The sequence below is a fragment of the Cololabis saira genome, chromosome 22, assembly GCF_033807715.1.
Source record: "Cololabis saira isolate AMF1-May2022 chromosome 22, fColSai1.1, whole genome shotgun sequence".
In the NCBI taxonomy this organism is placed as follows: Eukaryota; Metazoa; Chordata; class Actinopteri; order Beloniformes; family Belonidae; genus Cololabis; species Cololabis saira.
The window spans coordinates 5,550,859-5,573,905 of record NC_084608.1 but is presented as its reverse complement, the minus strand read 5'-3'; the positions used below and the strand labels follow the sequence as shown (position 1 = coordinate 5,573,905).

Genomic DNA, 23,047 nt, shown 5'->3' with positions numbered 1-23,047 from the left:
TCCAAGTTCCACTAACAAGCAGAGGTGTCTTCAGTATTCACATTCATTACTCAGGTAGAAGTATAGATACTAGAGTTTAAAAATACTCCTGTAGAAGTTGAAGTATCAACTCAAGTCTTTTACTCAAGTAAAAGTATAAAAGTACTGGTTTCAAAACTACTTAAAGTGTAAAAGTAAAAGTAATGTAAGGGGGAAAAAAGCCATTGAAAATGAATGCATCTTAGTATAATGCAAATATATTAAAGAACCATATATGTGTACTATTGAGCATTAACGTGTGTTTCAGAGAGCAGGAGATATGATGACTAGTTGCCTATAAGTATTGTGGTGCAAAAAGTCAAACTTCAGAGGCATGTTATCATTTATCCTAACCTTTATTGGAATGTACATCCAAGTTTAGTTGCAGGAATCTGAGGGAACGGATGTAAGAACAAAACTGGACAAGAACATCTGAAACAACCACAACCAAATTCACTCTATCCGGATGGAGAAATTTAACTGGATAGTTTTTATTAAAGGCCAAAATGTTTTTAAAATGTAAGGAGTAAAAAGTACAGATAATTGCGTGAAAATGTAAGGAGTGAAAGTAAAAAGTCGTCTGAAAAATAATTACTCCAGTGAAGTATAGATAACCAAAATTTCTACTTAAGTAAGGTAACGAAGTATTTGTACTTTGTTACTTGATACCTATGCTAACAAGTAATGATTTGAGTTATTTCCCCCCTTTTTACCTCAGCTGTTCTTTTCCTCATGACAGATGACGTGTTGGGAAACGACTACAGCTGAACTACAGTCCAAAAACATGCGTAGTAGGTTAATTGATGATTCTAAATTGCCCGTAGGTGTGAGTGTGAGTGTGTCTGGTTGTTTGTCTGTCTGTATATGTGTCCCTGTGATGGACTGGTGACCTGTCCAGGTGAACCTGCCTCTCACCTGAAAATAGCTGGGATAGGCTCCAGCAGACCCCCGTGACCCTGCAAAGGATAAAGCAGGTATAGATAATGGATGGATGGATGAACTATTCCAGGCCATTTACTATAACTATGTTGAAAACTACAACAGTTTTAGTTCCAGTGTAAGAAGCAGGTTGTGGTCGTGGCAACCTTGACAGGCTGAAGTCAGAGACGTCCCCCTCATTGAGACACACCTCGCTCGTGTTAGGTAAGGGGACTGCTGTGTGTCGACACAGGCAGCTGAAACGGTACTTCTACCCGGCAACGCTGCACTTCTCCTTCTCTGAGTGTGTGTCTGAGCAGCAGGAGCTGCACTTTTCTCCAGGTCAGGTCCCTATTCAGGCACCTAATCATCACTACCCTCCTGACAAAACATCCCACGTGTCAGAATAGCTCTCTGAGCTGTCACAGCCGTTCCTGGAAACAAACTACAAGCAGCAGAAAGCTACGATGTGACTGATGGAGCGTGACGTGTCAGAGCCCTGTGGGGGGGCAGCTTTGGCCTCCAGGCTGCGTTGAACTTTGGGGTAACTTTGGGTTAACTTTGGGGTAACGGCAGACAGCGAACAGCTGGATTCCTGTCTGTCTGAGGGAGAACCAGAGCCAGACGCAGCAGAACACCTGAGCAGTGTTGGGACTAACGCGTTATTTAGTAACGCGTTACAGTAACGCTGTTAGTTTTGCGGTAACTAATACTGTAACGCATTACTTTTTAAATTCATTAACGCAGTTACCGTTACCAAACGGTGCGTTACTCCGTTATTTCTGCAGCTACAGTGAAGCTTTTTTTCCCCGCACGCAGAGACCGGAGGAAACGTAGTGTGTGTTCGTTCAAAAACATGACGGTCATGAGCCAAGAGAATGCGAGTTTCGCAACGTGGAGATATTGTCATTACAACAATACCTAATTTTTCCCAGGGGTTACGTTACAAAAAGAACCCGTGATAAGTGAAATTCCTTTTACAATTATTATAGAAGGCTTCAAATTGCAGAGATCAGCCCCGCCTTGCACGTATTCCACTGCTCTTCTGAGCCGCTGAATCCTGACTCTGTAGCGTCTTTTCTCCGAAAGCCGCGGTGCAGGAGTGTTTATTCGAGAGAAGAAAATAGTTATGGGTCGTTGTTGTCGCTCTTTTTTCTTCTGGGCAAAAAGATTCTTATAAACCGACACCATGGATTATATCTGAGACTGTAATGAACGATTCATCAAAGCATGCCATTCTTGAGCTGCTGCTGAAACTCATTGGCCGTTCTCAGCTTGTTGCTAAGCAACCAACGTTATTGACACAGGAAGTGAAGAAGTGGGGAGACTGTTTAGCCAATCAGAATGCAGAACACGATGCACAATGTAAATCCATACAGTACCTGCTGAAATGAAGGCTAGAGGGGATTATGGGAACATTTAAAATAATGTTTTTATTTAAAGTAACTAAATAGTTACTTTTCATAGTATTACTTTGAAACGCATTACTTTTTGGTCTAAGTAACTGAGTTACTTTTTTAATGAAGTAACTAGTTACTATTTTTCAGTAACTAGCACAACACTGGAGATAAAGTAGATCCTAATGCACGTGGGGGGTTTGTTAGTGTGCACACGTACAACCAGGGACCAAATAAACTATAGACACAAAAACTGATGCTGGTGAGGGAGGAATGTGGTGTGAACCCCCCCTCCCCGTCATGCTTGTTTAGTTTTACTGCAACGACTGTTTCTTTATGCAAATGCTGAAGCTGGGGCGGTGTTCACGCCTGCTCGCGGCTGACAGCGGCTGAAAGACGCTCGCACCAGCATTTGCATGATAATCACAAAGAGAACTATGCGGAAGTATTTATACCGTGAAGAAAAATGTTTACGCAGGACGACGCCTCCCGAACTGGTTTTGTTTCAGTCTTGAAGACGCAGACTGTTCCGAGTGCTTTCATGTGAGAATGTCAGCCGACAGCAGTGGGTATCACCACAGCAGGAAGTGGCTGCCTATCACACAACACCCACCGGTGCGTCCTCGCTGCTCTCACTAGGCAGCTTCTTAAAGCTGCAAAATGCAGAGAAATCCTCATATTCAAGGTTAACCAGTATCTGAAGGGCAAATAGGAGCATTTGGGGTCTAAAAAGTTGTGTATTAGCTTCTGATTTGAGTGAATTCCCATGTTTTTGGGTTAGCTGAGCCCCGCCACCCCACAGACGAGACCTCTTAGGGCCAATCCCAATACACCCCCTACTTTCTTCCACTAGCCCTACTTTCTACCACTAGCTCTCCCTCACTACCACTACCCCTAAAAAAGAAGCCACAGATTTTAGGGCACTTGAAATCTTCCCAGGGGCCTGTCCCAATACTCCCACTACTCCTACTTTCAGCACCACCCCTAAAATCAGGAAGCTGAGAGCCAAAAGCTGTTTTAATTTCAGCTGTAGCGCTGTTAATATGCCACTTTATTAAGTTTTAATATTTTTTTAGGTGTAAAAGTAACCGTTAAGATCCCCAACCTGGGCTAAGTTTATCCAAATAACGCCTGTTAAGAAATTTGATCTGATGTTTTCGGCGATGAGAAGAACCACTGGCTCGGAGCAGCAGCAGCCGGAGTAAAGACGTGATCGCCAGGTCAACCTGCGCCGTCGTCCCGGGGGAGAAACCTGCAGCTCTGTGGAGAATTACCGCTGGCTGAAATAAATCATTTAGGAAGATAAATGTTGGTTTAATAGATGAAATCTAACAGTTGTAGCTACGCCTGTTAAGAAATTTGCTCCGAAAATTTCTGGATTTCTGCCTGCCGGCTCAGGAGCTGATTTATGGTTCCGCGTTAAATCGGCGCGGAGCCTACGGCGTAGGGTACGGCGTAGGGTACGGCGTACGGCGCGCGTCGCCGCGTAACCTACGCCGTAGGCTCTGCGTTGGTGTAACGCAGAACCATAAATCAGCCTTTATTCTGGCGAGATTTGAAAAAGACTTTGCAACAACGGGCAAACGAGTGATTATTTACATTCACTGAGTGAATATTATGAAAGTAAAATATATATTTCTCGCTAGAAATGTAATCAAAACGCATTTTTATGCAGAAACTAACTCAAAATATTGATTTTATTCACTAAAAAATAAGAAATGTCCGCCATGTTTTTTTTTTTGATTCAGTCTGCAAATGACGACAAAAAGCATTCTGGGATATTTTTCTGGCCCTAGTTCAGCTAGTCAGCATCCGAAAACCCTCGATACGTAGGGACAGATTCATAGCAACTACACTAGTTTTCTCCACTACCCCCTAGGTGGAAAGAGGAATTGGGACACCACTACCCTCATGGGAACGCACAAAATTTAGGGGTAGGGCTGAAAACTAGGGGTAGTGGGAGTTTTGGGACAGGGCCCTAGACACTTAAATAAATGTTGTCCTGTGGTGGAAGGCCACTACTCCTCCTGATTAGGACCGCTCCCGGTGTCCTTCTGCGCAACTCTTTCAGACAACCACACGTTTGGCATCAATTCAATTCAATTGAACTCAATTTTATTTATATAGCGTCTATTACAACAGAAGTTGTCTCTAGGCGCTTTCCAGAGACCCAGATCATCAAGCAGCCCGGACAGCGTTGCTGGGTTTGAGCCTGTCGCCATAGTGACCCTGCCTATTAGAAGAGGAGACTGGATGGATGGATATTTAAACAATCTCATTATTCATGAAACAAAGTGGCATTAAAACTAATTCCAACCGGAGACTGTGAGAAAGATGGGGATTGTTTGTTTGTCTTTTTCTAAATTCATCCGTTCACCAACGGCTCACGGATAACGTCTGGTAGTCCACGTACGTGTCCGGCATGTGAGGATGGACTGATACCTGAACTTTCAAGCACATGTTTGCCTGCTAAATCAAGAAGTGGTTGTTGTGCATTCTCCGTGGCCCCCGCCCCGGCCAACCCCAAGCAGAGCAGGAAGTGAGCGAGTCACTGTGGTGCACCGACGTCTCACTTCCTGTCGCAGCTGTTTGGCATTGAAGCCGAGTGACGCTTTATTCTGCATTCACAGTTTGTCAACTGATGCGTTATTTCCATCTTTTATTTCTGTTTGTTAAATCTAAGAAAAGAAAAAGGAAAAAAGAAAAGAGTCGTGTTGAGCTGAAAGTTTAAAATGAGCATCAAGCGTTTTGTTTTGACACCATCAAGAGGAAGAAACAGGCCGCCCCATCAGAGCATCTGACAGTCCTGCTACCCCCCCGTCCACCGCCACATCTGACGCCCCTCCCCTCCCCGACGGCCAATTAAGAAACCCAGCGGCAGCTATTCCTGAGGACGGGTCTGTAATGAGCTTGTCCTCTGGGGAACAGAGCAGCAGAGGAGGACAGGAAACGAGGAGCTGATGAAGTCGGAGACAAAGAGCTCCGGTCGACAACAGCGCTGAGATAATGGATGGAGGTGTGGCCGGGGGTGGAGGTCACGCCACAATGTGTCTGTGCAAGATTCAGATTATTGCACACGATTGCCCAACACCGCGGATGATTGCAGAGGTGACTGTGTTTCAGTGTGCTAGGGTTTGCTCAGCAGGCCCGGACAGCAGGGAGCAGGTACCAGCAGGAGGTAGCGGGAGGAGGTAGCAGGAGGAGGAAATAGCAGGAGGTACCAGGACGAGGTAACAGGAGGAAGTTTCAGAAGGTACCAGGAGCACTGCACCACTACACCACCCTGGCATCACGTTTCTGTGGCTTCCACACACCTGGTGCAGAACGGACCCGTTGGATGTGAGCTTTCCCTCCCTCAAGCCTTCCTTTCGTCCTTCTGCTGTAAACTATTCAAATCAGAGAGAGAACGCTCTGAACCCTCGTCCCTGTGGCCGGCGGCCATGGACGTCTGTCAGAGACTTGGGCCCAATCCCAATACTCCCCCTACTTTCTATCACTACCCCTAAAAAAGAAGGGACAGATTTTAGGGCACTTGTAATCTTCCCAGGGGCCTGTCCCAATACTCCCACTACCCCTACTTTCAGCACCACCCCTAAAATCAGGAAGCTGAGAGATAAAAGCTGTTTTAATTTCAGCTGTAGCGCTGTTAATATGCCACTTTATTAAGTTTTAATATTTTTTCAGGCGTAAAAGTAACCGTAAAGATCCCCAACCTGAGCTCAGTTTATCCAAATAAAGCCTGTTAAGAAATTTGATCTGATGTTTTCGGGATGAGAAGAGCCGCCGGTCCGGAGCAGCAGCAGCAGCAGCAGCAGCTAACGGCCGGGTCAACCTGCGCCGTCGTCCCGGGGGAGAAACCTGCAGCTCTGTGGAGAATTACAGCTGGCTGAAATAAATCATTTAGGAAGATAAATGTTGGTTTAATAGATTCAATCTAACAATTGTAGCTACGCCTGTTAAGAAATTTGCTCCGAAATTTTTGAGATTTCTGCCTGCCGGCTCGGGAGCTGATTTATGGTTCTGCGTTAAATCGTCGCAGAGCCTACGGCCTAGGGTACGGCGTAGCCTACGGCACAGGTTACGTAACCTACGCCGTAGGCTCTGCGTTGGTGTAACGCGGAACCATAAATCAGCCTTTATTCTGGCGAGGTTTGAAAAAGACTTGATTATGTGATTATGTACATTCACTGAGTGAATATTATGAAAGTAAAATATATATAAAATATATAGAAATGTAATCAAAACGCATTTTTATGCAGAAACTAACTCAAAATATTGATTTTATTCACTAAAAAATAAGAAATGTCCGCCATGTTTTTTTTTTTTGTTTCAGTCTGCAAATGATGACGAAAAGCATTCTGGGAAATTTTTCTGTCCCTAGATCAAACTAGTGAGCATCCGAAAACACTTGATCCGTAGGGCTACATTCATAGCCACTACACTACTTTTCTTCACTACCCCTAGGTGGAAAGAGGAATTGGGACACCACTACCCTCACGGGAACGCACAAAATCTAGGGCTAGTGCTGAAAAGTAGGGGTAGTGATAGTATTGGGACAGGGCCTTGCTGCCACCGCACTTCCTAAAGACAGGGAGCCGCGGGGACGGGGAGGTGCATGGAAGGGGGAGGTGATGGGGAGGTTTCCTTCAGGGCGCTCACTTGTCAGCGCAGCGCGGCGGCAGCGGCCTGAAAGAGCCCCCATACAACCATTCATCCCAAACACAAAGCCAATTTCACAGGATGATGAGCTCTCTCTGCTACCCTTCCTCGGCGCTCCTCATCATTTCCACGTCCCCTTCCTCCCCGCTCACATGCTCCTTCACACGCCCCCAGGCTGGCATTAGCATGTTAATGGGAGGACATGAACATGAACCAGTGGGAAACGAGCGGTGAAAAGAACAAGCAGACACTGGGAACAAGGAGGCATGGGAACAGCAGCGGACTGCTCGGGCCGAGGAGACCTGGTCGAGGAGCACCGGCACTCAGAGACACTTACGCTCATAGACATTTATACGTAGACGACGCATTGAGTGGTCTTGCCCGCTGCTGCGATACGTCAACATCGCCGCCATATTGGATGTGGCAAGACTGCGCTGTAAACTAATACAAGTAAATGGACTTATTCTCATAAAGCGCCTTTCTACAAAGAAATGTACGTTTTACGTCTCATTTATTCATTCACACACGCACTAATATACTTGGGAAACAGTTAGGCACCAAATATAATATATTTAATTTTCTGAGATGGCAAAAATAAGAACTTTATTGATCCCACATAGGAGTAATTCATGATATTCATTATATCAGCTATAGAGAACAAGGTAGTGCCTCATCAACAAAACAAATTTAAAATTTTTCAAATAACAAAATAACATATTTGAACCATTTTCCAGACAATAAAATAACCTTTGAACAATTTTTCATTCAATAAAATAACTGAAAAAATCTGAAAAATGGTTCAAATATGTTATTTTGTTACTTGAAAATTTTAAAATATGTTTATGTAAAATATGTTTTGTTGATGAGAAAATATGTTTCTGTATTTTTCTTATTTTTGTGAGGGAGGATATATATTGTTTTTCAGCACTACCTTGTTCTCTATAGCTGATATAACATGAATTACTCCTATGTGGGATCAATAAAGTTCTTATTTTTGCCATTTGAGAAAATTAAATATATTATATTTGGTGCCTAACTGTTTCCCAAGTATATTAGTGCGTGTGTGAATGAATAAATGAGACGTAAAACGTACATTTCTTTGTAGAAAGGCGCTTTATGAAAATAAAGTCCGTTTACTTGTATTAGTTTACAGCGCAGTCTTGAACATCCAATATGGCGCCGTCGTTGACGTACGGCTCAGCGCTCGATGCGGCGTCTACGTATATATGTCTATGCTTGGGCCGCTCGGTGGCGCAGTGGGTAAGTAGCGGCTCATATACTGAGGCTACAGTCCTCCTACAGCAGTCGCAGGTTCGAATCCCGGCCTGCGCACCTTTGCTGCATGTCATCCCCGACCTCTCTCTCTACCCCTTTCATATCTGCAGCTTGAATAAAGGGCCACTAGAGCCCAAAAAAATCTTAAAAAAAAAAAAAAAAAAAAAATATATATATATATCTATGCTTACGCTGGCTTGGAATCGGGCGAAACACGCTTGACCAGGTCAGAGGTCAGAGTGTTTGTTCATTAGGCACACAGCCTGACCAGCATACCAAACATCCAGGACAAACAAGCTCATCCTTGTCCCACCTGGCCATCAGACCGAGGCCAGCATCCAGGACTTTAAAGAGCAAGAGTCAAATGTACGTTGTGGATGTGACAGCCCTTTACGAGGGTCGGGGGTCTGCCCATGATGTCATCACTCCCCCAGAGTGCAGTTGCAGTGCAGGATCATCAATAGTGGAACATGTATTAACGATGCCGCCTGCTTGCCCTTTGCAGGCTGCTATAAATATGTCCTGGGCCCGGTGGGCCTGCAGAGCAGGTGTGCAGGAGCTCATCACACTGTCCACTGCTACGATCATGTCACCCAGGACAAAAATAAAACCCACTGACGTCACTGTGTGCTGCTTCCAGCGTAGCGGATAACAGCTCTCATAGTGCGGTGATAAAACACCTGCACACGTGTAGAGGAAGGGGCTAGTTAGGGCACATGACACTATTATGGGATGGAACAAGCCTTCAGGTAAACAGCTCATGTTCTGGGTCTCTAGAAAGCACCAAGAGACAACTTGTGCTGTAAATAAATAAATCTGAATTGAACTGGACGTAAAGGTTGTAGGTACCGGGTAGACGGGTTTGAGTAAACGGATGAGCTACTAGCAAGAGACACTGCAGCTCTGGCATTTTAGGCCTCTTACCGTCCATCATTTATGCTGCTTTTCCACTAGTACCACTACCTACTCAGCTCGACTCGCCTCCACTCAGTTTGTCACTTTTCCACCAGGGGTCTAACGTGCCGAGTAGATACTTTTCTGTAACTATTCTGCCGAGGTTCTAAGCGGCTGAGTCGGCTGTATCTGACATCATCACACTACAGACCACCGATTGGTCGGGGGGTTGGAGTCAGACGTCTGAGTCAGGAGGAGGAAATCAGAAAAAGAGACTCTGACGGATTCTTGTACATTTTATTCAACCAGCAATGGCAGCAAAAGTCTGTTTTTGATCCAACTCTGAGGTGCAGATGTTCATAAACCTGGTGCTGAGGAGAGAATTAAAAAGATCTAGACGGGAGATAAGGAACGACCAGATCCACCAGGAGATCTGTCTCTTCATAGCTGCTCACGGCTCCAGCTGACTTTTCAGCAGCGCCGAGACAAACTAAAAAAATTAAAAAGCGTTGCCGCTTGAAGTTTCTTTCACTCTCATTTTTTAACTTGATATCAAACACAAGTCACAGACCCAGCAGCACATCTATCATCTCCTCCAAGTTCTACATCTTTAGTGTTGTTGTCTTCTTCGTTTAGATCACACAATCAAATATGTCACAGCAGCTTCGCTCCAACCTCCTACTTCTGCTCCAGGTGCTGAATTGTTATGGAAAAGAAACCAGGCCATGTCGCGCCGAGTTGAGCTGAGATTAGTAGAGACGAGTAGGTACTAGTGGAAAAGTGCCATTACATGCCATAACCCGTTCTTCAGCATCTGTGACGGCTACGTCCAACAAGACAGAGCTCTCAGACCGGCTCCTTCAATATGACGGAAAAACAACCCCAATACTTCTGGACAATATCCAACTCCAGCTTGTTGCATGTTCTGGGTCTCTGGAAAGCACCTAGAGACAACTTCTGTTGTAATAGACGCTATATAAATAAAACTGAATTGAGAAATTGAATTGCTGGTGAACACCTGGACAGCAGGTCAGAAAGGCTGGCAGGTCCAAAACTACAGAGCAGCACACAGTGAAACTAAAACAGCTGGAGGATGCTGGACCGCTCCAGAGAGCAGCATCGCTCCCACATCCATCACGTCATCTGAGCCGGTATCGGTATAAATACACAGATCAGAGGGATGGTTGTCTGGTCCGGCATCAATGAGCCAGCGTCTGCAGCGCAGGACAAACTACCAGACACCCGATACCCTCCAACACAGCGGAGATCAGATTAATCTTTGATGTACTTTAAAGAAGAGAGAGGAACCGCGTCCACAGGTGTTTTGGATCGGCACTAACGGACCTGCCCTGACCTGCTGGTTCTGAGGCAGAAAACACACCCCGAGTCGGCATCTAGACGTGATTCAACAACAGAATTTGCTGCATTTCACAACTGCATTGATCATTAGATGATGTCATGACGGGGATTTCACCCGAACGTCACAGGATACCGGCCAGCCACTTCCTCTGCCGTTACTCATTACCGTTGAGCTGAATGACTCCTCTGCTCCACTTCCTCCTCTCAGCATCACAAGACAAACACACAAAGGGACGAGACAGCACCTGAAGCTATGCGGGGTATTACCTTCCAGGGCAGCGCTCAGATTCCTGCTCTGGCCCTCCACTGCCACAGCCTGCTGCTCGCTGAGGACACTACCAAAATAAAAGCCTGCCAGTGCACACGAAGCTGAAAACGACAGCTACATAAACAGCCCTGAACCGCCAACGCTTCACACCCGACCCCCTGGAGAACGGGTTTGCTAATGACTAAAAAACACCAAACCAGAACGTAAACCTGGAGGGAGAAAACCAGGTTGGTGACCTTTTCATGAGCCTTGAACTCCTGACGTGCCCATGACTCTGATACCGAAGGATGTGACTAATTCAAGACGTTCACTCCCCCAAACTAAGAAACTTCTGTGGAGACGCTGACGTCAGCCCCCCCCCTGGTTTACAGTGAACTGCAGCAGAGTTTAACATGGTGACGTGGGAGCCGAGCAGACAGTCCTGCTGCTGCTGAAACCCCGAGAGACATCAGACATCTCAGGAATGTCATCTTCATAATGAAAGGGGGGGGGGGGGGGGGGGCATGACAGGAATCCCAACCGTAGGGGAGGTGCTGCCCGGCCAGACCGGCCAGTCTGCTTCGACTCGGGTTAAACCTGAATAACACGTTGTTGACTTGAAGCAGTGTTTTTCCATGTTCCTGCCTGAACTCTGTGTTGACACTAGCAGTTTTTCACCTCTGACCTATGGAACAGCACCGTTGGTTTGTCTATATGCATGTCAGACCCTCCTCTGTCGACCCCGTCCCTGAGTGCAGGTGCTTCAGGGTCTGACCTTCCTCCCGCAGTGAGGGGTTCAGGTACCGCTGGGTAGCATCACATCACTAACCCACATACAGGGAGAAGGATTGTACGTTGCATATCAAAAGCCGGGTCAATTAAGGGCCAATCCCAATACACCCCCTACTTTCTACCACTAGCCCTCCCTCATTACCACTACCCCTAAAAAAGAAGCCACAGATTTTAGGGCACTTGAAATCTTCCCAGGGGCCTGTCCCAATACTCCCACTACTCCTACTTTCAGCCCCACCCCTAAAATCAGGAAGCTGAGAGCCAAAAGCTGTTTTAATTTCAGCTGTAGCGCTGTTAATATGCTACTTTATTTTATGCTATATTTATTTTATAATATGCTACTTTATTTTTTAGTTTTAATATTTTTTCAGGCGTAAAAGTAACCGTTAAGATCCCCAACCTGGGCTCAGTTTATCCAAATAACGCCTGTTAAGAAATTTGATCTGATGTTTTCAGTGATGAGAAGAACCGCCGGTCCGGGGCGCAGCAGCAGCAGCAGCTGCAGCCGGAGTACAGACGTGATCGCCGGGTCAACCTGCGCCGTCGTCCCGGGAGAAACCTGCAGCTCTGTGGAGAATTACCTCTGGCTGAAATAAATCATTTAGGAAGATAAATGTTGGTTTAATAGATGAAATCTAACAGTTGTAGCTACGCCTGTTAAGAAATTTGCTCCGAAAATGTCGGGATTTCTGCCTGTCGGCTCCGGAGCTAAAAATAAGAAATGTCCGCCAAATTTTTTTTTTTTTTATTCAGTCCGCAAATGACGACGAAAAGCATTGTGGGAAATTTTTCTGGCCCTAGTTCAGCTAGTCAGCATCTGAAAACCCTCGATCAGTAGGGACAGATTCATAGCCACTACACTCGTTTTCGTCACTACCCCTAGGTGAAAAGAGGAATTGGGACACCACTACCCTCACGGGAACGCGCACAATTTAGGGGTAGGGATGAAAAGTAGGGGTAGTGGGAGTATTGGGACAGGCCCAAAGAGATACACCGTACAGTGAACGAGGGGTGGAGTGGACAACAGCTGCTATGAATGCAGCTGTAAAGACATGGTTGATAAGGGTGCTTGGAACCACACACAGACCCCCCCTTTACTACCACCATGAGCTGAAAGGACAACAAAGACAGACAAATGAGCTGCTGGTCCAAATGTCTCTGTGTATCGATCACTCTCCTTGGCAGAAGAAACCCGATCACTTCATCACAGTGGCCCTAGTAGATCTGCATCCACGCAAACACGGAGCAGGAAGTTAGCTCTGCAGTGTCATGCAGGAAAAAGCAACCCGAGAGTTTCACAGGCCCGTCCTGCACCGCGGTGACGCAGAGGACTGAACACCAGCGTTGTCACGGGTCCTGGTTCGCCAACAGGAGCGGACTCACAGGCAGCCAGCTGATGCCTGTCAAGGAAAGAGGGGTGGGCGGGGCCTGCGGTGACGCTGCAAGGACGCCAGCACGGGGGAGAGACGGCAAGAATGACGGTGAGCAGGTTGGGTCAGGTTCAGTGTTACGTGATCAGCCAGCCTGGCTCCGGATCAGCTGGAGCACGTCTGACCGCACGTCTGAGTAAGTGGAACCGGGGATTGCACCATCGAGGCATCGAGTCATGGCTGATCCCGAGCAAACACTGATCCCGAGCAAACACTGATCCCGAGCTAGCACTGATCCCGCTCAACAGCCCACAGCACCACCCTGGTGAAGCAACAGGACCCCCGTCTGGGAGCGGGTGCAGCAGGGAGGCCTGATCCCAACCTGGGGTCTGGGGCAGAAACCAACACCTCATGGTCACCAGCAGAAACAGCAGAGGGATTATACAGGAATGTAAAACAACCGGGAAATCCTGACCAGGGTCAACGTGGACATGTGATCTTCATTTTTACAATGCTATAGAATAAAATAATATTAAATGTTCTCTAACAGACTTGAGAGGAATATTCAGAACAAACGCCGTCTTGACCCGATGGTCAAGAGATGCATTTACACTGGCGGCAGCCCTGCTGCCTGTCCTGTGATGGGAGTGGGGGGACCAGTGGGGGGAGGGATCTCAGTCCTCCAGGAGCTGCTCAGAGCAGACACCCCCCCCAACAGGAACTGCTTGAGATGGTTTCTGCATCTCCAGGGGGGGGCGTGTCAGACCCGCTCCACTGGAAAACCTTGTGTCGTTGGAGGATGTGACTGAGAGGACCAGCAGGTCGGACCAGTTCTGGGAGAGCAGCAGGACATGGGTGTATGACGGGATGGAGCAGTCGGAGCAGGTTCAAGTAGAGTCCCATATAATGATTAGGCTTCCCCGTGCACCTACTGCTAGTGGTATTCCAGTCTCAGCACCACCTGTACAGCGAGACTGAGGGCCCCCTGCCTCTCCCTGAATGTTTAGCACCTTGACCCGACTAGTTTCTGGTCACCTGCTCTGCTCCTGCACCCGGGCCTCTTCTGCACCTGATTGGTTATCCCGGTACCCCTGGACTCCACCTATGGCCCTGTGGCTGCAGGTGGGACCATCAAGAGATCCCATTGATGTGCACGCTCTCAGCGTACGCGTGCACCAAGAGAAGCAGAACTACACATTTATGCCACAACCCCCCCCCCACGCACTTATTCTGGCTGCAGCCTCGTCACAACCACCTGACCTGAATCTGCCCCACTCTGGAAGACCCCAGGGGGGTATCAAAGGGGAAGGGTTCCTACACATTTTTCAAGGTCAAATTCAAGCACTTTCAAGGGTAATTTTCAAAATCTTCAAGCACCTTATCGCTTGGGTCAAATATCTACAGGAATATATATACTCAATTATTTTGTCCGCTTTTTATCACAATCATGTACATTGTATCACGCTGTAAACAATTAGTTATGTTCCATCTTACTGATTTTATTTCTCCTTGTAATAACTAAACTACTGTATACAGTCTGATCCCAATTTTGTGAAAGACAGTTACAATTTCAAGCACTTTCAAGCACTTAAACTAAAATTCAAGCACTTTTCAGGCCTTGAAAACACAACATTGAAATTCAAGCACTTTCAAGGATTTCAAGCACCCGTAGGAACCCTGCAGGGGGGTATCAAGGAGGGGTATCTGGGGAGGGCATCATGAAGGGGGTATCTCTGAAATTCTCTGAAAACCCGATTTTCGATTTCGATTTTTTTGGTAAAACTACAAAAGACAATGGAATAAATTGTTTCAAATATTTTATCTTTATTTTTTAAAGAAAAATAGCAAACAAATGTCCCTATTGGGAATGAAGTGCAATTGAAAGATACTGTAAATCCTCCTTGAGTTTAGTAAAGTGACAACATTTACAATTTTCTTGACCAAACAAAGATGACTAGACGAGCTCTGTCTGTAATGCAGCCAGCTGCAAAACATCGATTTTCCGATTTTCCTTTTTTTTAACATCGTTTGTGATTAATAAATCCGATTTAAATTTAAAAATCGATTAATCGCACAGCCCTAGGGGGTATCAAGGGAAGGTATCATGAAGGGGGTATCAGCATCTCCCCCAGCATCACAATCACCCAGCGTCTTGACGGCCACCCAGCACCCAACACCCAGCACCCCCCCAGGAATCTCTCCCCCCCCCAACCCCAGTCCCATTCCCAGCATCCCCCAGCACCTGCACCAGCACCAGCACCAGCACCCAGCATCTTTTACCCCCCCCCCCCACTCACCCAGCACCAGCACCTACCCACCCCATCTCTCCCACATCCCCCCCACTCACCCAGCGTCTTGACGGCCACCTGCCGGGTGAGCGGCGGCGGCAGGTGTATGCAGACCAGGTCCACGTCCTGGTGCAGCAGCACGTCGTCGATGCGGCTGGTGTAGAACGGTACGTCCATGTCCGCCGCCAGCTGCTCCGCCTCCTCGGCCGTGCGGCCCCACAGCGCCGTCACCGCGAAGCCCTGGCCCTTGAGCAGCGGGATGATGACCCGGGCCGTCAGGCTGGTGCCGAACACCCCGACCCCGGGCAGCATGGCCCCTGGCCCCGGGCCCCCCGGGACCCCCCGCCCCGCCGCTGCGCCCCTGCTCAGCACCCTGAGAGCAGCATCGCTGCTGCTGCTGCAGGCTCGTCCCCGCTGCAAGGAGCTCCGCGGGGGCGCGCCTGCTGCTGCTGGAGGACCGGACTAGAACTAGAACCAGACCAGGACCTGACTAGACTAGAACCAGGACCAGACCAGACCAGGACCAGGACCGCACCTGCCCAGCAGCTCCGCCGACGGCTGCGACTGATGCTGCGGCTCCGACACCGCAGCGCCGCGTCACCCACACCGGAAGCTTCACAATAAAAGCCCCGGAGTCAAACCGTGAAGAACGAGCTGGTCGTGACGCTCACGTGACTTCTCCTACCCAGAAATACACGAGGACTCAATAAAACACGTCGTTCTGGAATTTAATTAACACCAATGCTAAATAAAGGCAACGCTTTGTTTTCTTACTGATAGCAGCGGGGATATTTGGGCTACCTGGGCGTTTGGGGGACTAGTGTTTTATTTTGAGAGCTCGTTTCCGCTCGGTTCCAAGCAGCTGTGGGAGTTGATGAAGCTGCAGCAGCTCTGCCAGGTTTGACCCCAGGTTATGTTTGACCCCATGGGTTCAATTCAATTCATTTATATTTATATAGCGTCTATTACAACAGAAGTTGTCTCTAGGATCTTTCCAGAGACCAGAACATGCAATTATTACATAAACACTGGCAGGTAAAAACTCCCCTAGTGGGAGAAAAATCTTAAACCAAACAGTGACAAGAAAAACTCCCCTTTTGACCCCATGGTTTGGTTTGACCCCATGGTTGACCCCAGGTTTGACCCCTGAGCAGCTGGACAGGACAGACTGCTGTACCCCAGTCAATTTATTTAAGATAAGATAGTACTTTATTTGTCCTTTATTATTTTAATACCCAATAGTATGGCAACACTTTTTACTTGATGTTTTATATGTTCATATGTTTTATTCTTGTTTTATTTTGCTGATTGTATGTTATGTAAAGCACTTTGGTTCACCTGTAGGTTGATGTAAGGTGCTTTATAAATAAAGTACATTTACATTTACATTTACATGTATTTCTCCCTCAATGGGGAAATTCACTTTGTGCAGCAGCAGTACACTCAACACACACGTGCAGGGAGGGGTAAAAGAAAAAGTAAAAAATATATATTGTAATATATATATATTGTACATTTCTGTCTATACTGTTCATTTCTGTTTATACATTTTATCTGTCATCCTACGTCACTTTTTGTAAAGATTCATATCCGGCACTTTTTAATCCTCACATTGTACATTTCTGTTTATTCCTGTTATACATTTTACTTTATTCTATCTCTCAGTTTATCTCCATATATATTTGTTTGCTTTTATATTTTTATTTTTAATTTTAATTTTAATTTTTACTGTATTGCACCAATCACCACAACAAATTCCTTGTGTGTGTTAACAAACTTGGCAATAAACCCCCTTTCTGATTCTGATTCTTATTCTGATATATAATTACAAAATATAAACAGTGTATACATTGGAATGAAAAATAAAAAGTAGTGCAGTAAGGGAAAAAAAGAAAAACAGTGAAAAAAAGCAGGTAGGATGTTTATGAGGTAGACAGGTTGCACATGTTATTGTTCATTACTACTGTGAGCAGGCCTGGTTGTGTTTATATATTATTAATATATAATTATATTATTAATTACAAGTCCATTCTGTCTAAGAGACACATTCCTCTAATCCATGCTTCGCTCTTAAGGAAACTAGAAAGTAAACACTGGTGTTACTATATGGGAGATAGAACAGTAATATGATGCTAATAATAATAATAGTAATAGTAATATGATAATATGATGGGGGGGCCCACACACAGACCACAGGTCCAGCGTTAGTCTGTTCTGCCTGCACAGGTCAGCCACCGCCAGCAGAACAGAATAAACTTCTTTTTGTGCGGTTTGCAGTTGTGATGGAGCTGCTTTGCATTCATAAGCCGGAGTGGGGAGTGTGACGTGAGGAGAGGATTTGAATGGAGCGGTGACAGCTTCACACTGCTGCTGCTGACACCTCAGTGACACCACAGCTGCTCATTTTACTACCTCAACTTTAAAACCTGGGCATATCAAGGTGAATATTTAAACATGTGGCAGCTTTACAGGTTTTTGGTCAACAAGAGGGCTTGATTTAAGGAGGTTATGTGGTGGTATGTCTTGAAGACTAGCCGTGAAACCTCTTTTTGATCAAGCTTATAGTTGAATAACTTAACTGATGACAAGTCTATGCTCTTAATATGTGATTATTATTGTCTCTCCCAGCTGAATGAGGCAGATTCCAAGTTGGAAGTTGTAACTGGAACCTGCCCTGAGGTTGGAGAGAAACCTCTAACCTCAGACAACTTTATTACCTACAAGTTTTCAGTGTTTATATACATTACATTTAGTATAAAATCTGATGCTTTTACTGTCTCCTGCTCATGTGGTCGTCACGGCACTGAACAAACAAAGAACCCGACCGTACTTTGCACTTTCAGATTACGTACGGACGGTGGAAGGCAACGCTGCTCAAAGGTCAGCGCTCACAGTTCTGTCTCACTTCTGCTGGAAAATGAAATAAAAACATAATACTTCCTGGATTTGTCCGGTAAGACTCAGGTTCACAGCATCGCTGCACAAACTGGAAGTTCCAGCGACAGAGCTGCATTCTTCTGAGCAACCGTGTCTAAAGAGGGATGAGGAAGAGCGAGACGTCTCTGGCACGGTGCTCTCAGTCTCGGTCATAGTCCGACTGACTGGGATGTTTGTGTGACTCAGGGCCGGAGAGCCGGCTGACCTCTTCACGGGGCAGATATCAGAGGGAGAGTTCAGCAGCTTCCTCAGCAGATAGATACAGGTCTGATGATGCTGGTGAATGTGAAACATACGTGAAATACCTCAGGACCTGTATCTGTGCAGTCGTGCAGCAGAGAAATGCAGCCCGGCCTGATCCCCTTGATACACCTGCATGTTTCTGGTGCAGGTTTAAAGTTTAAACCGCATCAGATCAGCCTGCAGAACAGAGAGCGCCCTCGTGTGGAGGAGCGGACAACCTTCAAGCATTAATGTGTTGATTCAATTAGGAAGCTTTGACTCGGACAATATGGAGGTAGATTTGTGTCTTAATTCAATAAAAAAAAAAAGATAAAAATATATTTTCAATAAAAAAAATTCACTTCAATCAAAAAAAAATGTTTCAATGACAAAAACAACACTCGATTTTTAAAATTTTGTATTCATATTTTTTTGTTTGATTGAAGCAACTTTTTTGGGATTGAATAATAAAAACACAAATGTCCTACCCATACTACAACCTAAACACAAAAACTTCATTTTCAACCAAAAATAAACAACATTTTCAACCAAAAATAAAGTGTTCAAATGCAATTTTTTGGGTCTCAAATATTTTTTTTTGCATTCAAACACTTTTTTTCTTTCAAAAAGCTTTTTTTGATTGAAAATATATATATTTAAGCAACTTCTTTTTTGATTAATGGATAAAGACAAATGTTCTACCCATAATATGGCCAAAACACAAAACACAAAAAAAACATCACTTCTATCAAAGAAAACATTTCCAATCAAAGAAAGAGTGTTCAAATGCGTTTTTTTGAGTCTCAAATATTTTTTTGCATTCAAACATTTTTTTTCTTTGATTGAAAATATATTTTTTGATTGAAGCAACTTTTTTTTGACAAAAAACAACCAAAAACATCTGCTATTTAACAAACTGCTGCTCTTTTTTATTGTCTCCAATCGAACTGCACATATTCTTTATACTGTATATTCTCATGTTTATAGTCTCAGCATAATTTACTACTTTACTGTATTGTTCATATACTGTATATATCCTTTCATAGTTTGTCACAGTTTACAAAACTGCTGCTCACTTTGCACACACTGTATTTCATTATTTTATACCACTGTACATTCCTCACTTTCTGCTTCTTTGCATTTCTGGTTAGATACTAACTGCATTCCGTTGTCTCAGTACGTGTTTGTGCAATGACAAAGTTGAATCTAATCTAATCTGAAACACCAGGAAACTGGACCATATTACACCGGTCATGAAATCACTACACTGGCTTCCAGTGAGTCAAAGGATAGAGTTTAAAATCTTACTGCTGCTCTACAAAGACCTGAATGGTCCTGGACTAAAATACATGCTGGATCTGTTAGTTCCTATGAAGCTCCCAGACCCCTGAGGTTCATCTGGATCTGGTTTGTTGTGGTTCCAGAACCAGAACCAAGCAAGGTGAGGCAGCGTTCAGTTATTCTGCTCCTCACCGGTGGAACAAACTTCCTGTAGACCTGAGGTCTGCTGCAACTGTAGATCCTTTAAATCAGGATAAAAACATTACTGTTTAATTAAATACTTACCTGCTGTACTCTACTGCCCTAACTTTTAAACAATTTGTGCTGTATATTATTTTACCTCTTTTCTTATCATTTTATTTGTTATTTACTGTCTAATTATGTCTTGCCACTTTTAATGTTGATGTAAAGCACTTTGAATTACCTTGTGTTGAATTGTCCTATACAAATAAACTTGCCTTGCCTAACGGCCAATCATCTCCACCTGTTGTCTACTCCCAATTCCTTCCTTCCTAAGTGGACAGTTTGATTTCACAGAAGTTTGGTTGAGTTGGAGTTACATCTGCTGCGTCCGAAATGCGAAAAGTATACTTAAGTTCGGCACACTTTTGAGTAAATATCAGTAGTATGCATTAATTGGGACGTATTACTCAGAGCCACACGGCACTTCCTGCCGTTGGGAGGGGGAGTTGTTACCATGGTAACAACTCCTGTCACAGCAGCAGTAGCAGCAGCACCGCTCCCCTCTTTTTCCCTTTATCCTGGCCCAAACAAGATGACATTATATAATATTATGATATACGAATATTATAATATTAATATTATATAATAATATTATACTTAATATTATACTTATGACATATACATATCACTTAGCAACCAAACACCGCTGCATTGCATTGTGGGAAGTTTCTGCTCGGCTAGTGTCCATCAATCCACACTAATATATTTCTCCAGAATGAGTATGGATATATACTATTGAGTACGTACTATTGTTTCGGACTGCCTAAAAAATCTCACATACTGTTTTTGAATACTCATTAGGGTGGAAGGATGGGATTTCGGACGCAGCTTTGGAGTTACATTGTGTTGTTTCAGTGTTCCTCTTTCTTCCATCTGTGTGGTCCACAGAAACACAGCCCCCAACACTTACACAGGAGCCTGCTGTACCAGGAACAAACACACAAACGCGGTAGATGGCGCCTCGAACATCAAAGCTGTGACAGACACACTCCCATTTATCTCCAGGAACTTTTATTTAGCATCTTCCGTTAAGGTTGCATGTTTCTGCACAGGTGCTGCTACTCAAAATTCAGTAACCACATTTAAAAACAGCAACAAAAAACCCTCTTCAATAATTTAACTTTACAATCTTCAAACTTAAAACTAAGAAATTTAGGATTTCTGTAATCTGATGTTTTTTTAATCTTTGGTAGCTAAAAAAAGTAAACTAAACAGTAACATTGAACTTCATTTAGTAACAATTCTTTCATTTCATGCGTGTGTTTTCGCCATTTTCAGTCTAAAAAGTCGACAAACGCTGCAATGTTTGTAGAAACCTTCATCTTCAGAAACACTAATCGAACAGAAGATCAATGCTAATGCGACACACACGACGGGGACCGTAACTATGTTACACAGGCAGACAGAAACAAGTCAACACAACAGTAACATACACCAGTTGCATAAATGACAATCAGAAGTCCTTATGTTCCCCACGTAAAATAATAATACAGGGAAATAGGACTTCCCTCTTTACAAAATACTGCACGGCTAATGGTGAAAAGAAACTGTGGACGTACACGTGAGAAGGGGCAGTTGCTACCGTCGTTCTCCCTCCGACAACGCCGACCGTCTTCGTAGCGGAAATGAGAAAAAAATGCCGCAGAAATTAATTGCTTTTCTTCACTTGGAGACTTTTTTTTAAATAATGAAGGTAGAAATTGGGAGCTTATTAAAAAAAAAGGTTATATTTGAGCTATTAAAAGTTTCCAGACATTGTTGAGTAAAAATCCTTTTTGCTACGGCGCGGTCGTGCTCTGAGCTGCGTGAATTATACTTCCACAGTTTCTTTTGTGGTCATTTTGGCACTTTTCCCTCCTACATGACGACCCGTCTCATCTTATGGTGAGTAAAATAGAATAAAATCAACACTGAAACAATAATAAGGGCCATATGTGGGAATTTTCAGTCGAATCTTCCAGCGCTAAGTGCTGATTGGTTGGTGGGGAGATTTAGACAGGTTCTCATGGTAAGACTGTGCTTTTCCAGGCAAGTCTGATTTTAATGTGCAAACCTTTCACTTTTTTAATTCATTTAAATTAATGCATGCTGTCAAACAGCCTTTGAATTTAAAAAAAAAAAAAAAAAGAGAGAGAAGAAAAAACCCTATTTGCTCCCAACCGAACAGTTCTTCAGACACCATTAACATAAATTATTGAAAGCGCACCACGACTTATGGCTATTTCTCCTGTTTTTTTCAGTGGTGTTACATCAAATAGCACTACTGGAAATGTAAAAGGTGCACATTCTGCATCCTCCTGGCTGGTCCTTTACTAATTCACAACCCTGTAAACAACCGTAGAACTCCACGTAGTGAGTAAACGCCGCCAGCTGCAGACCGGAGTGGAGCGTCTCTGCGATGTGAAGGTGAAGAGCAGCTCCGGAACTAGACGGCTGTGAGGAACTCTGACTAATTAACATATTGGTGTTAAAATGTTGCTCTTTCACTTTTACCAATTAGAAATTCCAGTTATGACCTTCCTGCTGCAGAGCTTTTTCCTTCTCAAGCCCAGAGCGGATGAGACATCCAGCTCCTCTGCTGCTCCTTCCACAGCCAGAACCAGTAACGTAACGTAAACTCACGAGGGAGAGAATATGAAAGTGGAACAGAACAGAAGAGAACGGGGGGTTCAGGTTAAATGTAAGATATAAAGTGTCTCTATGCTCTATCGTCCCAGTGCGGGGGTTCGATGGCTCGGCGTGGACACGCTGTGCCGGCTCCTCCCGTCACTCACTCCAACCGCCAGCCGTTTTCCTTCATCCGGATGTTTTGCCAGTCAGTCACAAAGAGGTCCCGCCTTCACAACGATCCCCCTACACTTCGTGAAAACCAAAATGAGGCTCCTGTCCTCGAAAAAATGCCCGGTGACCAGTATCCATGGCAACATGCCTGTGTGTGCAGTGTGGGGCATGAGAGGTTCTGCTGTTCTTCTTTAAGAGTAGATGGTGATGACTTCGCGGCCCCCGCCTCGCACCAGCAGGACGCGGTTCAGGCCCTCCAGCAGAACCTCCAGGAACTCCATGTCTGAGGGGGAAGGAGTCAAGGAGAACAAGAACAGGGAGCTGAAGCTCCGTCAGCACGTATCAGCACATTGGAAGAGAATAAAC

The 23,047-nt window shown here is 44.9% G+C and overlaps 2 protein-coding genes across 7 annotated transcripts in view; both read right to left on the bottom strand.

Moving 5' to 3' along the window:
• Positions 1–15,555, bottom strand: part of gfod1 (glucose-fructose oxidoreductase domain containing 1) — a 31,436-nt gene extending 15,881 nt beyond the window's left edge. Inside the window, exon 1 of the mRNA XM_061713225.1 lies at positions 15,277–15,555. Coding sequence (XP_061569209.1) covers positions 15,277–15,529 — 253 coding nt within the window. The 5' untranslated portion in view covers positions 15,530–15,555. The remainder of the gene's footprint in view (positions 1–15,276) is intronic.
• A 5,339-nt stretch (positions 15,556–20,894) lies between these two features.
• The window catches only part of slc12a7b (solute carrier family 12 member 7b), a 93,920-nt gene continuing 91,767 nt past the window's right edge, over positions 20,895–23,047 (bottom strand). For all 6 annotated transcript variants that reach the window (XM_061713756.1, XM_061713757.1, XM_061713759.1 and 3 more), the window contains one exon: positions 20,895–22,964. In XM_061713756.1, coding sequence (XP_061569740.1) covers positions 22,873–22,964 — 92 coding nt within the window. In that variant the 3' untranslated portion in view covers positions 20,895–22,872. The remainder of the gene's footprint in view (positions 22,965–23,047) is intronic.